Source organism: Coregonus lavaretus (assembly GCF_964263955.1).
Source record: "Coregonus lavaretus genome assembly, chromosome: 27".
Taxonomy (NCBI): domain Eukaryota; kingdom Metazoa; phylum Chordata; class Actinopteri; order Salmoniformes; family Salmonidae; genus Coregonus; species Coregonus lavaretus.
In genome coordinates, this window is record NC_140014.1 from 24816116 (window position 1) to 24835942 (window position 19827).

The 19827-nt window shown below is 44.0% G+C and overlaps 3 protein-coding genes across 7 annotated transcripts in view; all 3 read left to right on the top strand.

Annotated features, from left to right (window-relative positions):
- Nucleotides 1-626: 626 nt before the first annotated feature.
- On the top strand, nucleotides 627-4735 carry LOC311102417 (WD repeat-containing protein 89-like). 3 transcript variants are annotated; one of them, XM_084143756.1, is made up of 2 exons: nucleotides 627-712; nucleotides 1146-4735. In XM_084143756.1, exon 2 carries the CDS (start codon nucleotides 1171-1173, stop codon nucleotides 2326-2328), a length of 1158 nt encoding a protein of 385 aa, XP_083999882.1. In that variant the 5' UTR covers nucleotides 627-712; nucleotides 1146-1170; the 3' UTR covers nucleotides 2329-4735. The 3 variants fall into 3 exon arrangements, with proteins under 3 accessions (XP_083999882.1, XP_083999881.1, XP_083999883.1); XM_084143755.1 differs by having other exon boundaries at nucleotides 678-736; XM_084143757.1 differs by having other exon boundaries at nucleotides 697-716.
- Nucleotides 4736-6923: 2188 nt separating this feature from the next.
- On the top strand, nucleotides 6924-10689 carry LOC311102416 (WD repeat-containing protein 89-like). Of its 3 annotated transcripts, none has more exons than XM_084143752.1 (2): nucleotides 6924-7009; nucleotides 7443-10689. In XM_084143752.1, exon 2 carries the CDS (start codon nucleotides 7468-7470, stop codon nucleotides 8623-8625), a length of 1158 nt encoding a protein of 385 aa, XP_083999878.1. In that variant the 5' UTR covers nucleotides 6924-7009; nucleotides 7443-7467; the 3' UTR covers nucleotides 8626-10689. The 3 variants fall into 3 exon arrangements, with proteins under 3 accessions (XP_083999878.1, XP_083999879.1, XP_083999880.1); XM_084143753.1 differs by having other exon boundaries at nucleotides 6975-7033; XM_084143754.1 differs by having other exon boundaries at nucleotides 6994-7013.
- A 945-nt stretch (nucleotides 10690-11634) lies between these two features.
- The window catches only part of LOC311102411 (serine/threonine-protein phosphatase 2A 56 kDa regulatory subunit epsilon isoform), a 44957-nt gene continuing 36764 nt past the window's right edge, over nucleotides 11635-19827 (top strand). The window contains exons 1-2 of the mRNA XM_084143744.1: nucleotides 11635-12038; nucleotides 17213-17376. Coding sequence (XP_083999870.1) covers nucleotides 17220-17376 — 157 coding nt within the window. The 5' untranslated portion in view covers nucleotides 11635-12038; nucleotides 17213-17219. The remainder of the gene's footprint in view (nucleotides 12039-17212; nucleotides 17377-19827) is intronic.

Below are 19827 nucleotides of genomic sequence, written 5' to 3' on the forward strand. Positions count from 1 at the left end.
TAGTGTCCACTGCTTGTATACTTAGTATTTTGGCGAATGTAGTACGACATCCGGGAACTTTTGGCATACTAACTATATCCATACTATGACCAATAAGCATACTACATACTCAACATGCGTCACAAATTATGTGGTTAGTATGCCTATTCTAACACAGCTAAGGTCTTTATCGACATTGGTATGCCTGTACTGTAGCACAGAGTTTCTAAACCCAGAGGCGCAACATCGCGAGACTTCCGGGAAGGCTTGCGAAACAGACCAAGCAGACTAGGCCGGGGTGAGAGAAGTGAAATATTATTCCTTTGTTAATTTTCTCGAAATCTAAAGGCACAACCTAGATTCGAGCCAGTGGCTTAAGTTGTCGAACATGTTATTACTCCAACCTTGTGAAAGCGACAAACTGACACGTTTTCATTTCCGTAAAAAGTGCCTTTGACGATATGCACATGCGCAGTTCGGCGCGAGACGACCGCGTTTCTGCATATGAGCTTAGTTTGCCAACGTCGCCATGACATCGCCTATAAGTGTGATCGGGGATTTCTATTGGAGAAGCAGTTTCTGCCTATCTTCATACTGTACTGTCTGTCTGTAGTTTATGGTCTAAAATTCAACAGCGGAACTCATGCATTGAGGAAATGGGTCGCTCAACGGGCACTAAATACAGTGACACCGTGTCACAACGTGCACATGAAAGTCAGATTCGTCTATTTCGGTGGGTAAGTCTGTCGTCCACAAGGTTAGATATTACATATGTTTTTTTTTTAAACAATTGTTTGTGGTTCACACTGGGCATTGAATACAAATGTTACTGTAACGTTAACGTACTTTCTTTGGTCCTTCAAGAAGTGAACCCTTCAAGAACTTTCATTTTACATTTACATTTTAGTAATTTAGCAGACGCTCTTATCCAAAGCGACTTACAGTTAGTGAGTAAATACAGTTGTCATACTTGGCTTTCCACTTGCAAGCTAGCTAACGTTTAGCTAGCTAACTTAGTGAGTGTTTTTAGCTAGCTAGTCATTTGTGTTAATTTCACCATTACCAGACCCACATTCTGAGTTAAGTGAGTAAGTAGGTGTATGTTTTGTGATAAGATGGTGTTTCTTCCATATTACACCTATATTCTTCACATCCTCTCTATACAGCTGGGTGTAGTTGCAGGAAGTTGCCATGGAGAGTCTGGGGGAGAAGTTCAAAGCTCTCTCCATCACCCGGCGTGTCCAGCTAGATGAGCCCACCTACCTGCTGGACCTGTCCCTCCAGACTGTCTCTGGCCCAGGACTGGTGGCCGTATGCTGCTCCAACCTCTCCATCCGTCTGCACAGTGAGGACAGCCTCCGCCTGCTCTGGGAGTACCAGGGACATAGTGGTGCGATCTGTGGTGTGCACTTTGCCCACACCTCCCCTGACCTGCTCTTCTCAGGCTCTGCTGATGGGACAGTAAGGACGTGGGATGTCCGTTGCCCTGGTTCAGAGGCAGCACAGGTGTTCAGGAGTGACTCCTCCCACCACTTCAGCAGCTTTGACGTGAGCTGCAGCGATGTGGTCCTTTGTGCAGGCACTGAGCAGCTGGATGAAGATGATAGCTTCTTGGTTTTCTGGGATGCCCGCATGGCCAAGGAGAAGAACGGAGGGGTTCTTGGGGTGTACTCTGAGTCTCACAGTGATGACATCACGCAGGTACATTTCCACCCCCGGAATGCGGACCGCCTGGCGTCTGGTTCCACTGATGGCCTGGTGAATGTGTTTGACCTGAGCCTGGGTGCAGAGGAGGAGGCCCTGCTGGCCACCTTTAACTGTGGCTCCTCTGCTAGCTCAGTGTGCTGGGCAGGGAAGGACTTGAACCAGCTGCTGTGCCTCAGCCACGATGAGGGCCTCCATCTGTGGGACCTGGGTCAGCTGGACACAGACGAGCCCCTCACACTCTTCAGCGCCGCTGACGCCCGCAGCCTGACCCCTCTCTCTGATGAGGGGACCCTGGATTACTTTGTTGGTGGGACTTGGCTGGAGGACGCAGGGCGCTTACTAGTGCTAGGTGGGACGAACAATGGAGACATCCACCTTCTGGAGTGCAGTGAGAAGGGCCTGTTTCTGCTGAGGTCCCTCCAAGGGGGCCACTCTTCCACGGTGCGCTGCTTCCTCTGGGACCCTGCAGTGGAGGCCCTGCTCACGGGAGGGGAGGATGCACAGCTGCTCCTGTGGAAGCCAGGGGCGGAGGAATTCACCTCAGGGAAGAGGGACACCCTGAAGAGTGCCTCTGCATTAAAACTCAAATCTAGACCACACAAGAAGCATGGCTCCAAGAGGAACAAGAAGCTAGAAGTATGAGTTGGCTGCAATAGAGGGTCAAAGATGGTCAAGACTGCAGTCCCTATTTAATCAATCAATATTCCTCTTGCACTGACAGAGCACTCGTTTGGATTAATGAAATCAACAAAATCATTTTTTTTTAAACTGTGTGAATCATAAGACTTTCTTGCATGAAAGTAGTATTATACTTATCCCAGAAACGGATTAATAATCTCTTTAACTGCTTGGTCTTAAAATGAGATTGAATCGCATATTCGTTTTTAAAATGTGTTTCTCCCAACTTGTTTGGTAATTTGTTTAGCTAAAACCGACTGGTATTTCTTAGAAATATAATTCTAATTGTAGATAGTTGATCTAATGCATACTCTCCTGTCATCTAGCTAGCATACTCGGTGGGTCACAAAGGCCAGGGTTCAGAACCAGAGCATTCAGTACTTCATATTCAGAGGAGCAGCTTTCATTCCAATCAAATGGCACAGAGTGGAATAACATGACAGTTGCTATGCAGGGACTCTGCTGCATATGTCAACCTGGTCTCAGAGCATTTCATATTATTCTGTAGATAAATCCGAGACACTCCATTTACTATGATATGCTACGTATGGTATGTATTACTTTGTGAATGTCCATCACTCATTTTGTATGATATGTTACGATTTGGCAAAATGTACATTATGTTACGAATTTGCAAAACGTATGATCTGTTACGAATTCTACCTAGGTGGCTAACGTTAGCTAGGTGGTTAACGTTAGCTAGGCTAGGGGTTAGGGTTAAGTTTAGGAGTTAGGTTAACCGCCTAAGGTCGATGTCCGCGCCCCGCGTAAATCTAATTAGGATAATAAAAATAATCCCCATAAAAATCTGTCAGTTTAAGCTAGAGATATTTTTTTGCATTGGATGCGTCTCAATCCACCGCATCTGCCTATGTCGCACCTCCACATCTGGTGTGAAAGGTGACAGAGCTAGAGCGGTGTTTATCAGACCATGAGACATCCCATAAATCGGTCTTCTCACAAAAGCGTCTGTAGCATCCGAACGGTTTGGCCTACTAACTATTATGACCCCTCTATGGAAAAACGACTCTTACAAACACGTACATTGTTTTGCTCTAGGACGCCCACAGGCCCCACAAGCCTCGCCTGAGTCCCCCGGTATCAGTTGAAAAAATGAATGGAAGTAAATATGGAGACTGTTTAGTGCCAAAAATAAGGGGTTAAAAACAGACACTTCAGAACAAACTTCCTTTGGATTTGTTCCATGTAGTGAATCTGTTATTCAATGCGTTTTGTATGGGCTAATAGCAGTAAGGCCAAATAAAACATTTAATATATATTATTAAAATTCTAAATCGAATAGCAAAATTATCCTTTGTATGACCTTCTTAAAACAATTCCATATAGCTTAGTAGAGCCCCTCCCCCAGCTTAGAAAGGGTTTCGACTCTTATGGGTTAAGGTTAGGGGAAGGGTTAGCTAAAAGGGTTAGGGGAAGGGTTAGCTAACATGCTAAGTAGTTGCAAAGTAGCAAAACATTTGTGGGGCTCTGGGGACTCTAGTATGTTGAGCCAGGGTGTGAGTTTTCATGTGTGTTGGTTCTAGTTGTTGTGTATCTATGTTGGCCAGGGTGGCTCCCAATCGGAGACGGCTGTAGCTCGTTGTCTCTGATTGGGAGTCATACTTAGGTAGCCGTTAGGCATTCATTCATTGTGGTTTCTTGTTCCGTGTTGGTTTGTGTATGTAACCAGGGACGTCACGTTTTCGTTTTGTTGTTTTGATCGTGTGATCATTATATAAATAAATATGTTCGCATTTAACGCTGCGCCTTGGTCCTCCTCTCTCACCGACGATCGTGACAATATATTATAAAATCATTTAACAATAAGCAGAATCATTATGGGTTTAAAAGAGGATTAGTGACTACACCTGTCTATGATGTATGAAACATATTTTGAAACATATGATGTATGAAACATATCATTAAACATATTTTGTAATCCAGATGCATGACTGGACAACCACATTGTGACTGCAGTAATCAATGTACTATACAATTATCATCAGGTGTGTATGTATATTATTTTTAAAGGAACTGTCTTTATCACGCCACCAATAGAGTCAGGCAAGAGGACGGGAAACCAAGCAGGCATGGGCATAGACAGGAAAGAGGCTAGACAAAGACACCATAGTGACTCAAGGTCAAGGGAGGGTGGTTATTTGGATAAAGAGGGGGTTCCTATATGATATGAAAAGATTAAGCTGTATAAAAAGAGAGCTCCAAGTCTGGACTGGGAGTTGCTACGCGGACCAGCTCGGCTTGTTACTTGGTAATAAAGTCTATTCTGAACTCACAAGCTGCAGTGTCTGAGAGATATCTTTGAGAAGTATTTCCACGACACAGGCCACACTATAGCTCAAGGTGGCTACATCGGAATGTTGGCTAGCACGGGAAAAATGGTACATTTATGGTTGAGATTTAATAAATAAAAATATAAACTATGCACCTTATGACTTTCATTACCGTTAGTAAGGCGTTGGTATGGTGACATGTTAGTTACACATTCAATGGTAGGCGACAGCCACATGGTGGTACTGTTGCCTAGGTTTATTAACACGCAGGCGTCACGCAGACGTTAGTAAGGCGTTGGTATCATGTCATGTCAGTCAGACGTTCAATGGTTGCCGACAGTCACACGGTGGTACGGTTGCCTAGGCTTAATTCTGGCACTTATCACCCCCCATAGGTGCCATTATTTCTGTCCCTCCAGCATGGCCAGTGATGACCCATTCTCTATCATGCCAGATGATGCTCATATGGATGTTCATCAATTATTTCACCATTTAAAAAAAGTCAGTAGCTGTGTTCGAATACACATACTAACATACTGTATACTACATACTTAATGAGTATCTACTACATACTATAAGTTCATTTTAGTATAATGTAAACGAACGGTATCCTTTCAATTGAGCGTACTAGCACTATGCCTGTCTACAGGAGGTTGATGCTGTTGCTGTGCAACCTCTTGCTAGCATAACAAATTACTAGCTAGACGTTTTAGGATTTCGGGTGTGTTCGTAAATTCAATCTGGAGTGTCAGAGTGCGCTCTGGGCGTTTGTAAAATTCAGAGCGTTATCAGATTGTCCGTTCGTAAATTCAGAGTGTTTCGCTCTAGGAGCGCACACTGGACGCTCTAGCTGAGGAGTATGGTTGATCCGACCGTTCTGACCTCACAACGGCAGTCAAGCACCCAAGCTAACTGGCTAACGTTGGCTAGCTACTTCCAGTACAAATGAGAGAACACCTCACTCTGACCATTTTACTCGCCCTAGCAGAGCTGGTTAGGCTGTTTTCATGTTATCCAAAGCGTTGGTGACTGTAACTGTGCTGCTGGCAACAATTTAATTAAGCTTTTTTGCAGACGTTTACTGACACCGGCCGTATTCTACGGGTGTTGAGCATTCGTAAAATCATCATATATTCTGCGCTCTGGCACACTCAGACGAGAGTGCTCTGAAATCGGAGAAGATAGCCAGAGAGAATTTACGAACGCACCCGAATTAACAATGTCCATTGCGAAGGCACAACGACTATACCACTTAGCTAAACTAAGAATGACGTGAATAATCAAGTCAATAAACGTTGGGTAGTTAGTTAGATCGCATATAGTTAATATACTGGCAAGTTCGATGTATTAGTAGCCAACTAACGTTAGGTAGCTAGCTAACATACCGGTACACATACTGCTGCAATGATATGCTATGTGGTTTGTAAGGATAGCGTAGCTAACTTATTTGAAAAGTCATTACTTCATTACATTGCTCAACATTTTCTTAACATTTGTCATAATTAGTTAAAGCAATGAATTTGTATCCGCTCTCGTCGGACTTCGGCTGCATATTTTCCGCCATTTTCTTAAAATCTGAAAACATTGTAAAGCTGCGACCATTTTCTGAAGAATTGTATTATGGGCCCTAAATGCACGGAAATAGTGTCCACTGCTTGTATACTTAGTATTTTGGCGAATGTAGTACGACATCCGGGAACTTTTGGCATACTAACTATATCCATACTATGACCAATAAGCATACTACATACTCAACATGCGTCACAAATTATGTGGTTAGTATGCCTATTCTAACACAGCTAAGGTCTTTATCGACATTGGTATGCCTGTACTGTAGCACAGAGTTTCTAAACCCAGAGGCGCAACATCGCGAGACTTCCGGGAAGGCTTGCGAAACAGACCAAGCAGACTAGGCCGGGGTGAGAGAAGTGAAATATTATTCCTTTGTTAATTTTCTCGAAATCTAAAGGCACAACCTAGATTCGAGCCAGTGGCTTAAGTTGTCGAACATGTTATTACTCCAACCTTGTGAAAGCGACAAACTGACACGTTTTCATTTCCGTAAAAAGTGCCTTTGACGATATGCACATGCGCAGTTCGGCGCGAGACGACCGCGTTTCTGCATATGAGCTTAGTTTGCCAACGTCGCCATGACATCGCCTATAAGTGTGATCGGGGATTTCTATTGGAGAAGCAGTTTCTGCCTATCTTCATACTGTACTGTCTGTCTGTAGTTTATGGTCTAAAATTCAACAGCGGAACTCATGCATTGAGGAAATGGGTCGCTCAACGGGCACTAAATACAGTGACACCGTGTCACAACGTGCACATGAAAGTCAGATTCGTCTATTTCGGTGGGTAAGTCTGTCGTCCACAAGGTTAGATATTACATATGTTTTTTTTTTAAACAATTGTTTGTGGTTCACACTGGGCATTGAATACAAATGTTACTGTAACGTTAACGTACTTTCTTTGGTCCTTCAAGAAGTGAACCCTTCAAGAACTTTCATTTTACATTTACATTTTAGTAATTTAGCAGACGCTCTTATCCAAAGCGACTTACAGTTAGTGAGTAAATACAGTTGTCATACTTGGCTTTCCACTTGCAAGCTAGCTAACGTTTAGCTAGCTAACTTAGTGAGTGTTTTTAGCTAGCTAGTCATTTGTGTTAATTTCACCATTACCAGACCCACATTCTGAGTTAAGTGAGTAAGTAGGTGTATGTTTTGTGATAAGATGGTGTTTCTTCCATATTACACCTATATTCTTCACATCCTCTCTATACAGCTGGGTGTAGTTGCAGGAAGTTGCCATGGAGAGTCTGGGGGAGAAGTTCAAAGCTCTCTCCATCACCCGGCGTGTCCAGCTAGATGAGCCCACCTACCTGCTGGACCTGTCCCTCCAGACTGTCTCTGGCCCAGGACTGGTGGCCGTATGCTGCTCCAACCTCTCCATCCGTCTGCACAGTGAGGACAGCCTCCGCCTGCTCTGGGAGTACCAGGGACATAGTGGTGCGATCTGTGGTGTGCACTTTGCCCACACCTCCCCTGACCTGCTCTTCTCAGGCTCTGCTGATGGGACAGTAAGGACGTGGGATGTCCGTTGCCCTGGTTCAGAGGCAGCACAGGTGTTCAGGAGTGACTCCTCCCACCACTTCAGCAGCTTTGACGTGAGCTGCAGCGATGTGGTCCTTTGTGCAGGCACTGAGCAGCTGGATGAAGATGATAGCTTCTTGGTTTTCTGGGATGCCCGCATGGCCAAGGAGAAGAACGGAGGGGTTCTTGGGGTGTACTCTGAGTCCCACAGTGATGACATCACGCAGGTACATTTCCACCCCCGGAATGCGGACCGCCTGGCGTCTGGTTCCACTGATGGCCTGGTGAATGTGTTTGACCTGAGCCTGGGTGCAGAGGAGGAGGCCCTGCTGGCCACCTTTAACTGTGGCTCCTCTGCTAGCTCAGTGTGCTGGGCAGGGAAGGACTTGAACCAGCTGCTGTGCCTCAGCCACGATGAGGGCCTCCATCTGTGGGACCTGGGTCAGCTGGACACAGACGAGCCCCTCACACTCTTCAGCGCCGCTGACGCCCGCAGCCTGACCCCTCTCTCTGATGAGGGGACCCTGGATTACTTTGTTGGTGGGACTTGGCTGGAGGACGCAGGGCGCTTACTAGTGCTAGGTGGGACGAACAATGGAGACATCCACCTTCTGGAGTGCAGTGAGAAGGGCCTGTTTCTGCTGAGGTCCCTCCAAGGGGGCCACTCTTCCACGGTGCGCTGCTTCCTCTGGGACCCTGCAGTGGAGGCCCTGCTCACGGGAGGGGAGGATGCACAGCTGCTCCTGTGGAAGCCAGGGGCGGAGGAATTCACCTCAGGGAAGAGGGACACCCTGAAGAGTGCCTCTGCATTAAAACTCAAATCTAGACCACACAAGAAGCATGGCTCCAAGAGGAACAAGAAGCTAGAAGTATGAGTTGGCTGCAATAGAGGGTCAAAGATGGTCAAGACTGCAGTCCCTATTTAATCAATCAATATTCCTCTTGCACTGACAGAGCACTCGTTTGGATTAATGAAATCAACAAAATCATTTTTTTTTAAACTGTGTGAATCATAAGACTTTCTTGCATGAAAGTAGTATTATACTTATCCCAGAAACGGATTAATAATCTCTTTAACTGCTTGGTCTTAAAATGAGATTGAATCGCATATTCGTTTTTAAAATGTGTTTCTCCCAACTTGTTTGGTAATTTGTTTAGCTAAAACCGACTGGTATTTCTTAGAAATATAATTCTAATTGTAGATAGTTGATCTAATGCATACTCTCCTGTCATCTAGCTAGCATACTCGGTGGGTCACAAAGGCCAGGGTTCAGAACCAGAGCATTCAGTACTTCATATTCAGAGGAGCAGCTTTCATTCCAATCAAATGGCACAGAGTGGAATAACATGACAGTTGCTATGCAGGGACTCTGCTGCATATGTCAACCTGGTCTCAGAGCATTTCATATTATTCTGTAGATAAATCCGAGACACTCCATTTACTATGATATGCTACGTATGGTATGTATTACTTTGTGAATGTCCATCACTCATTTTGTATGATATGTTACGATTTGGCAAAATGTACATTATGTTACGAATTTGCAAAACGTATGATCTGTTACGAATTCTACCTAGGTGGCTAACGTTAGCTAGGTGGTTAACGTTAGCTAGGCTAGGGGTTAGGGTTAAGTTTAGGAGTTAGGTTAACCGCCTAAGGTCGATGTCCGCGCCCCGCGTAAATCTAATTAGGATAATAAAAATAATCCCCATAAAAATCTGTCAGTTTAAGCTAGAGATATTTTTTTGCATTGGATGCGTCTCAATCCACCGCATCTGCCTATGTCGCACCTCCACATCTGGTGTGAAAGGTGACAGAGCTAGAGCGGTGTTTATCAGACCATGAGACATCCCATAAATCGGTCTTCTCACAAAAGCGTCTGTAGCATCCGAACGGTTTGGCCTACTAACTATTATGACCCCTCTATGGAAAAACGACTCTTACAAACACGTACATTGTTTTGCTCTAGGACGCCCACAGGCCCCACAAGCCTCGCCTGAGTCCCCCGGTATCAGTTGAAAAAATGAATGGAAGTAAATATGGAGACTGTTTAGTGCCAAAAATAAGGGGTTAAAAACAGACACTTCAGAACAAACTTCCTTTGGATTTGTTCCATGTAGTGAATCTGTTATTCAATGCGTTTTGTATGGGCTAATAGCAGTAAGGCCAAATAAAACATTTAATATATATTATTAAAATTCTAAATCGAATAGCAAAATTATCCTTTGTATGACCTTCTTAAAACAATTCCATATAGCTTAGTAGAGCCCCTCCCCCAGCTTAGAAAGGGTTTCGACTCTTATGGGTTAAGGTTAGGGGAAGGGTTAGCTAAAAGGGTTAGGGGAAGGGTTAGCTAACATGCTAAGTAGTTGCAAAGTAGCAAAACATTTGTGAGTAGTTGAAAAGTTGCTAAAATGCTCAAGTTACCCATGATGAGATTTGAACTCGCAACCTTTGGGTTATACCACCCACCCTGATCGACCAACCAACCAACCACCCTACTTTTGGTTTTGCCTCAAGCCTTAAGTAACCATCTGTCTTAAATAACCATACCAAATGTAACATATACTAATTTGAACGTCCCGGATTTACGTTTACTATGCTATGTCTAGTCTGAGACCAGGCTGCATATGTCCCCTCACATGCAGTCCTGAGACAAATTGAGTGTTAAAGGAATTAACACTCAATTTAAAAATGGTATCCATGAGTTCATCTGACTCTGGGGAAATAGATAAAGGGCTTCATTGCCAAAATCCCTAAGTATCCCTTTAATAGGGGTTAAATTTCAAAGTCTTCAGGGCAGAGATGAGCTCCCATTCATTAGGTTTACTGTGTGCCAGCTGCTTCCTGTGGTGTGCCAAAGTTTCTATTTAATTGATTATACTTATTTTTTTTTATACCTGAGTTGTAAAATCAAGGTAATTAAAGTTAAGTAATATGCTAATGTATTTGTAGCGTTATATTTATTAGTCAGCTAATATCAGTTTCATCTTAAGTATCCTATTTTAATTAGATTAGCAGTCAAGTATACCCTACCCGACCCCCCCCCCCCCCCACCAATACACACTTTATGTAACAATGATTTATTAACGTTGAATCTTGTCTATTGATTATCTTTCATTACAAAACAAAAACAAAAACAGTATGGGGCTGAATATTTTCAATATGACAAACTGAAAGAAAAAAATTGTTTAAAACAATATGCACTTGTTTTGATATTGTTTAGATATTTTGAATACTATAGCTACTACACAGTATGTCACTGTTGAAAATCAACTCCGATAACAAATGCTTGTGTGTGTTTGTGTGTGTGTATGTATGTGTATATATATATATATATAATTATTTTTTCTTCCTGATTTTTTTTTTCTGATTTCCATCCATCCGTTTTGGGCTATTATTCTTATCCGTACTATTGCTGTATTATATTTTTCCTGAAAAAATATTTTTTCACTGAAAAAATATCAGTGCATAAATAGTGCCAGCTGTTGTTGTAAATCCTCGCCTCCTATCCTTAATGTTGATGTGCTCTTTTAAATAATATAATTAATGGGAAACCAAGAGAAGTCGCTAGTCCTTGCTCGTTCAAGACCAACCTTCAGCGGGGATGAACGGTAAACCAGGGTTGGGCCTTGACAGGTTTAGCTTCATGCCATACGGGGAGGATTCCCCTCCCACTGAGGTATAAAATTCCACCTCGTCTTTAACCCAATCTCCTTCCTAGTCCCATACTCTTCAACCTACCTGTTTTTATTCATCTCTAGGAGCGTCTCGGTTCGCGCAATGATGGACGTTATCGAATATCCAACCCCATCCTTCGAACAAACCAATCACCATCGTCTATAGAGACAAACCGAGCTTGATGGTTGGTTGTATCTCTGTTATGTGAGCCATGGACTCAGCCCAGTAATATTGACAAAAGGGTGAAAATATATTTCCCCAGATTAAACACTGTCTACAGCAAGAGAAGGAAAAAAGAAAACAGATCTGGTGTAAACAAGTGATTTCTTTCATAAATAGGGAATGTGATTGACTCCACTTAATATTTTTATACATCCGTATTTTGTTATTAATGGGACTCAGAGGATTATTTCGTTAGAAGGTAAAAGGCACTCGTGGGTTTGTCTGTCAAAAAAAAAAAAAAAAAAAGGCCAAGATAGCTTTTCTGCTGTTTTGCCGCTACTTGGAGAGGCTACTTGTACGCGATTGGAAGCATTTTAGTTTAATATCGTCTAATAGAGGATAACAACTTGCCACAGTATTCGTTCCGGACAACAGAGGATCAAGGTAAAACGTTACGGCTCATTTTGCATATAGCTTGTTTCTGGGTACCTACGTGTGATTCTAGCCAGTTAGCATTAGTAGCTAGTTTGCGTCCATATCGAGAGATGTGTGGGATTAATGTTCAGCTCGTTTACTCAACTTGATGTCAGAATAATTTTTTTTTTTTGCAACGTTAACTAGCTTCCTAGATATCTATTTAACACACACTAACCACGTATTCCTGTAACGCTAACGTAACTCGCTAGCCTCTGACTGGCTGACTATATAGCTAGCTAATGTAGCTAGCTAGGTAGCTAATGTTAGCTAGTAGCGAACGACCCAGCATCAAAGCTAACCGTTAGCTAGTTAATTTTCTGTCGTTACTAGCCATTAACGACCATCTTATATTTTGCCAATATAACTACCAACATTACCAGTATGAAATAATATTATGTTAAGATAAAAATAGTATTGCTAATAGAGCTAGTTAACGGTAAAAACACTGAAGAGGAGGTTTGTTTTTGGTGAAAATATCGGATGGCTACTGCTGTAACTAGCTAGCGCACCAGTTACTGTGAAAGTATCTGATGTGCGATCACTAACTACTTGACGTGCTTGCTAATCGCAATGTCAAGCATAATGGCGAGCTAACTAGTTAGGCCCGACACCAACTAGGTGCTAGTCACTACACCAATACTAGCTAGTTAACTACATTGGCATTGTATCGGTGTGACAGAATGTCTCAACAAAGGTCGGTAGCTAGTTACCTAACCTAGCTAACTAGCTTCTATCTTCGAGATGTATAATTTATAGATTAGCATAGGTTTTCAGGTCCATATGAAATAAGAAATGTTCCTCAGACAGAAATGTTAGATATAGCTAACTACATGTATTTGTTTGATTTATAGTTAGTTTGTTTACCCATTGTCATATGTATCAGTGCATTTGAATCAACAATCATGGTTAACGTATGTGGGCTAACCAAAGGTTTCATAGATGTGCATAATGTTTACGTTAATCTATTTGTTCTTGTGGAGGCTCGCCCAGAATGTCAGGTTCAGAGTCAATCTCATCAATCCTACATTGCAAAAAGTTTGGCTGGGTAGTACTGTGACTCTTCTGAGCCTTTCCATTTGGAATGATGATGTTGAGCTCCAATGTGTGCTGTTAGTCTTATTCACCATCACGTCACTATCCTATAGGTGCAAATGATTGTGATCTAAGCATTCTGCCAATCTTACTGGAGTGGACGCACAAGGTGTGTGTCTCCTGTGTGTGAATGAGCGTGCCTGTGTACACACATTTAGCAGCGTGTCTCACCTGCTCATTCTCAAGAGTTTTGAATGTCACAATGAGCAAGGTAAGAGTCACGTTCCAGTCAAGATAACCTAGCATCCAAAGTCCCCTGTATTTATGATGGGAGTGAGGGCCCATGTGCCTGTAATATAGCCCAAGTCACTGTTCCCCACCTTATCAGCCTTCTCTGGGCACCTGTCAGCATGGGCTTGGTGCATTGTGGGATTGCCTTGTTTTATGATGTGCAATGTACAATTGTTATAGACTATCCAGAACTGACAGCGTCATCATCTTACAGTGCATTCGGAAAGTATTCAGACCCCTTGACATTTTCCACATTGTTACATTACAGCCTTATTCTAAAATTGATTAATGAACTTTTTTCCCTCATCAATCTACACACAATACCCCATAATGACAAAGCAAAAACAGGTTTTTAGAAGTTCTTGCCAATTTATAATAAAAACCCTCCGGAAATAGTGTTTACAAAAGTATTCAGACCCTTTGCTATGAGACTCGAAATTGAGCTCAGGTGCATCCTGTTTCCATTGATCATCCTTGAGTTGTTTCTACAACTTGATTGGAGTCCATCTGTGGTAATTTCAATTGATTGGACATGATTTGGAAAGGCACACACCTGTCTATATAAGGTCCCACAGTTGACAGTGCATGTCAGAGCAAAAACCAAGCCATGAGGTCAAAGGAATTGTCCGTAGAGCTCAGAGACAGGATTGTGTCGAGGCACAGATCTGGGAAAGGGTACCAAAAATTGTCTGAAGCATTGAAGGTCCCCAAGAACAGAGTGACCTCCATTATTATTAAATGGAGGAAGTTTGGAACCACCAAGACTCTTCCTAGAGCTGGCCGCCCGGCCAAACTGAGCAATCAGGGAGAGAAGGGCCTTTGGTCAGGGATGTGACCAAGAACCCGATGGTCACTCTGACAGAGCTCTAGAGTTCCTCTGTGGAGATGGGAGAACCTTAGAGAAGGAAAACCATCTCTGCAGCACTCCACCAATCAGGCCTTTATGGTATAGTGGCCAGACGGAGCCACTCCTCAGTAAAATGCACATGACAGCCCGCTTGGAGTTTGCCAAAAGGCACCTAAAGACTCTGACCATGAGAAACAAGATTCTTTGGTCTGATGAAGCCAAGATTGAACTCTTTGGCCTGAATGCCAAGCGTCATGTCTGGAGGAAACCTGGCACCATCCCAACGGTGAAGCATGGTGGTGGTGGCAGCATCATGCTGTGGGGATGTTTTTCAGCGGCAGGGATTGGGAGACTAGTCAGGATCGAGGGAAAGATGAACGGAGAAAAGTGCAGAGAGACCCTTGATGAAAACCTGCTCCAGAGCGCTCAGGACCTCAGACTGTGGTGAAGGTTCACCTTCCAACAGGACAACGACCCTAAGCACACAGCCAAGACAACGCAGGAGTGGCTTCGGGACTAGTCTCTGAATGTCCTTGAGTGGCCCAGCCAGAGCCCTGACTGAGCCAACATCTCTGGAGAGACCTGAAAATAGCTGTGCAGCGACGCTCCCCATCCAACCTGACAGAGGTTGAGAGGATCTGCAGAGAAGAATGGGAGAAACTCCCCAAATACAGGTGTGCCAAGCTTGTAGCGTCATACCCAAGAAGACTTGAGGCTGTAATCCATGCCAAAGGTGCTTCAACACAGTACTGAGTGACGGGTCTGAATACTTATGTAAATGTCATATTTAAGTTTTTTTATTTAATACATTCGCAGAAATTACTAAAAACCTGTTTTTGCTTAGTCATTATGGGCTATTGTGTGTAAATTGATGAGGAACACCCCCCCCCCCCCCCCCCCTCATGATTCAGAATGTATTTGTTACTAGGAAAAGTTGAAGGCACTTTGGCACAAGTCCGGACTACTGTCTTATAAAGTAGTAGGCTAACACCTATCCTCATTTTTAATGCAGCATTACGATTAAACCATTTTAGTCGTTTTGAATGGCAAGTTATCACAATGGTTTTCTGGGGAAAGAGGGTTTGTGCTTTCTAGATTTTGGTTTTGTTTGCCATTGTAACAGTCCTGCGAGGCTATGCAGGTAAGCAGGTCTGACCTATGATGAGGGGATGTTGCGTAGGGAATTTGCAGTATGGCACATCTGCTTAATCCCTTCATAATTTCTGTCCATCCTTTCTCTCCTATGTTCTTTAGTGTTTTCATCCGTCTGTTTATTTTCTGTTTGTCGTTTGTTCTTCTCTCCAGCTCCCTGGCTAGTAATAAGAGGTGCCTTGGGCCTTCTGATATTTGTTGACTTCCTGTAGAGATGCTCTCTCTCTGTTTGATCTCCCTATTTCTTTAATCCCCCCAGCCTGTGTGGATGTCATCTGGTCTCTTATGTAAGAGGCATGAGAGGGGAATGGCTTTGTGCTGTGCCGTATGCCCGACCAGCACTGTCCCTAGTGTAGCAGCAGCAGCACCCGTTACTCAACCATTAGGGCTTGTGGTTGGTTGGTTGTTTGGTCAGTCAGTGAGTGAGTACTAAGGGCTGATGGTGATATGTGTGGACTCTAGTGCTACTGTGCACAGGTGAGTGTGCTGTGTAATAGCATGCACCTCTGTGTGCTTGGGTTTACATTGTCTGTAGCCTAAAAGCTAATTTATGCTTGATCCGAAAATGTGGTCGGAGGCTTCATATGGAGGGTGTGACTCAATCGCGGAGCTTCCGGAGGCATGCAGAGGCCAAATTGAGCTCCCTACTGCATCGCTGTGTGCCTACAAAATGTTGTAACAATGCGGAGGGCTCTGTATAGCTCTGCATTGACATGATTGGTTGACGGTAGGTGGGGGCGGGAGGTCCTGTATAAACACAAACTCACTTTCTTGACAACAGCTCTGCTCAACAGCGCTGTTCCGCTAAGCACTTGAAGTATGAATGCCCTTATTTCTGCAGAGGCCGCATCGCTGTAAATGCTGCACTGCCAATGTAGACGTCGGATTGACCATGCAGCGCCTTTGTCTCCACTGCATGTTTGCAGGTGGTGATGCCATTTGCATGGCGTTTTGTTGTGTTTTCATGATACTCTGTGATAAGGCTTTTGTAGCATGTTCTCTGGCTCCAGGGACTCACTTTGTATAATATTTGAATGGGCCTGTCCAGTTTTGAATGGCAAACTATCACAATAGTTTTCTGGGGAAAGGGAAGAATTTGTGCTTTCTAGATTTATTTTGTTTTTGCCATGTTAACAGACCTGCAGGGCTATGCAGGTAAGCAGCAACGAGACTTACGACCTTCTAATGAACTATATTTCACCCTTGGATCAGTGAACAGGCTGATGAAGCCATAGCTAACAATGCCACCCACAACCTCAGGGCAGGCTACATGACATGATTTATGACATGATTGTGTGTCTAGGTTCAGGGCTGAGTGTCTTTACTATGTCTGGTATTCTGTCTCCCTCTGCCTGGCCCTTGACCAGTTATAATACATTAGAGACATTGGATGAATTTGACCTGATAGATGCATTCTTGTGTTAACCCTTCTGCACACCTTCTGTCAGTGCCGTCCCTCACTCTGCTAAACTGTGGGTTTCTTCTTCTTACACACATGGACTCTGTGTGTGCCTTAGTTGGTGGATAAAAAGTGGCACATACGCGCCTTTCGGTTTAGTTGTAGTTCAGTACAGTTGGTATTCACCTCTTATGACTGTTTGTGAGCAGGCGGTTGTGTTGTGAGCAGGCGGTTGGTTGTGTACAGTGTGACTTTCCGGCTTCCTCTCCAGGGGCTCCTAATCAATGGCTATGAGGCATAATCAGCAGCACACACATCACTGGACATTTCCTTAGCTTCCTCTCGGCAGTGTCTGCACTGTCTTGTGTGTGTTGTGGCTAGATGTTAAGCTGAGACCTGTCCTTGTCTCCCCTTCTACAGCAGGGCTATGTCCTCGGCAGCCACCACACCTCCATCTGTGGACAAAGTGGACGGATTTTCACGGAAGTCTGTCAGGAAGGCCAAGCAGAAGCGATCGCAGAGTTCGTCCCAATTCCGGTCTCAGGGCAAACCCATCGAGCTCACGCCCTTGCCCCTGCTCAAGGGTAAGGATTTAATATTAACTACCTCAACTCTACTTACATAGTCTCTACTCCTAACCCTCCACTCAACCCAACATCATAACTGTAATGCTGACCTGTGATGTGGGAGTGTGCTTAGTAGTCAATGTCAATACCAGCATGTTGGGAAGAGAGCAGAGAGATGTCAGCCTAGTTCCTGCTCATCACTTCTCCCTGCTCCGCTCTTCATGAAAGCCTGGGCCAATCCCAGTGTGTGAGTGAGCGAGCGTGTTTTTATAGTCCCTCGATGCTCGTGCAGCGTATACGTCAGTGTGTATGCATGCTATTGTTTGTGTGTGATCTGCATGACAATGGAATTCAATAACATATTTTATTGCTGAAAGTAGAACCAACGCGTTTCGGCTTTTGGCCTTAATCAGGGTTTTTACAGAAATAAAACCGAATGGGGCAGAAAACCTGTTCTGTTTTTATTTTTTATTTCTGTAAAAACGCAGATGAAGGCCAAAACGCATTGGTTCTACTTCCAGCAATAAATACAATTTTATTGAATTCCATTGTCCTCCAAGTGTTGCTGAATCTCCTATCCTTCAGTTTGCTCCTCAATTCATACACCTTGTTTGGAAAGTGAGGTAGCAGCAGTGATCCCTTCCCTGTGTGACCTGCATGCCCAGACAGGGAGGAAGCCTGCTGATTCACAGGCAGGTCAGTCCTTCTCTCCTGCAGGCCTGGCTCTATACAGGTTGGTAGAGAGAACGTGAGACTAGAGAGCAACGTGCGGAATGCAGCCCAACAGGAAACAGAGCCCAGCCCGCCCCCTTCGGCCTCAACCTCAGCCTCCTTTAGCAGTCTGGGTGTGTCCCTCCCTCTTGAGGTTGTGTTTGCTACGCCAGTGCCCCATTAGGTGTGGCCTCACCTCACTCTCCTCCACTCAGGGCCACCCTCTAGTATGCTTACCTGGCTTTGTTAGACTGTCACCATTACCAGCCAATGCAGCTGCAGAACATGGCAGAGCTCTGGGCGAGCAGGGTGCAGGCCTCACAGGTTATGTCCTCTCCTCTCTCTAATGAGGACCGGGTGGGTAGTGGTCTCCTGTTGATGTCCTGTTAGTCAGAATGACACTATGCCCAGTCACGCTCATATGTTCTCCTTGTGTGCCTGACTCTGCTCTGCATTCAGGCCCGTGATGATGACGAGGATGATGATAGGGTTGGGCAGCACTACAGTGCCCTGTGTGCACTATACACTGTGTACAAAACATTAGGAACAGCTTCCTAATATTGAGTTGCACCCCCTTTTGCCCTCAGAACAGCCTCAATTCGTCAGGGTATGGACTAGACAAAGTGTCGAAAGCGTTCTACAGGGATGCTGGCCCATGTAGACTCCAATGCTTCCCACAGTTGTGTTAAGTTGGCTGGATGTCCTTTGTGTGGTGGACCATTCTTGATACACACGAGAAACTGTTGAGCATGAAAAACCCAGCAGCGTTGCAGTTCTTGACACACTCAAACCGGTGCGCCTGACACCTATTACCATACCCCATTCAAAGGCACTTACATTTTTGTCTTGCCCATTCAGCCTGTCTGAATTGTCTCAAGGCTTAAAAATCCTTCTTTAACCTGTCTCCTCCCCTTCATTTACACTGATTTGAATTGGATTTAACAAGTGACCTTAATAAGGGATCATAGCTTTCACATGGTCAGTCTACGTCAAGGAAAGAGCAGGGGTTCCTAACGTTTTATACACTTAATTTATACCCTCCATGTCCTTATATAAACACCTGCATGATAAAGGTGCAAATCTGATCTGACATACTGTGATTTTTCTCATCATATTGGCCACAATAATTAAAAATTATTAAACGGAAAGATTGTCATCTTTGCGTGAGTTTTTTTATTTAATATAAATATATCTGGTTCCATTTTAGTGACACCTCCATTATATTTACATTTTAGTCATTTAGCAGACGCTCTTATCCAGAGCGACTTAGTGAGTGCATACATTATTATTTTATTTTTTCATACTGGCCCCCTGTGGGAAACGAACCCACAACCCTGGCGTTGCAAGCGCCATGCTCTACCAACTGAGCTACACGGGGCCCTATATAACTCCTCAAAGGAGCACACCAGGAGTAACTTGCTGGAAGTGTCTCATATCATAGCCTTTAGAGCTGGCCCAGTTAAGGGGACGAGCACACCACCACAGTGAAACGGAGAGCCTAAATACATTGAAATGGTATCTACCTTCCTCCATCCTATGAAGTGATCATAGATCTGACATGACTGGATTGATGAAAGCGTTGTTAAACCCTTTTGATTTCACCTATCCATTTATGTTAGGTCAGTGCACACTTGGAACACTTACAAGGAGTAGAGGAAGGAAGGATGCATTTTCAAAGCGTTGTAGTCAGGTCTGGGACCATGTAAACCATGAGGGGAAGTGGCTGTTGACTGGCTGTGAGGAGGTGTGTGTAATGGC

Bases quoted from the DNA above. Each gene is read 5' to 3' on its own strand.
- LOC311102417 (XM_084143756.1), top strand. From the start codon at position 1,171: ATGGAGAGTCTGGGGGAGAAGTTCAAAGCTCTCTCCATCACCCGGCGT.
- LOC311102416 (XM_084143752.1), top strand. From the start codon at position 7,468: ATGGAGAGTCTGGGGGAGAAGTTCAAAGCTCTCTCCATCACCCGGCGT.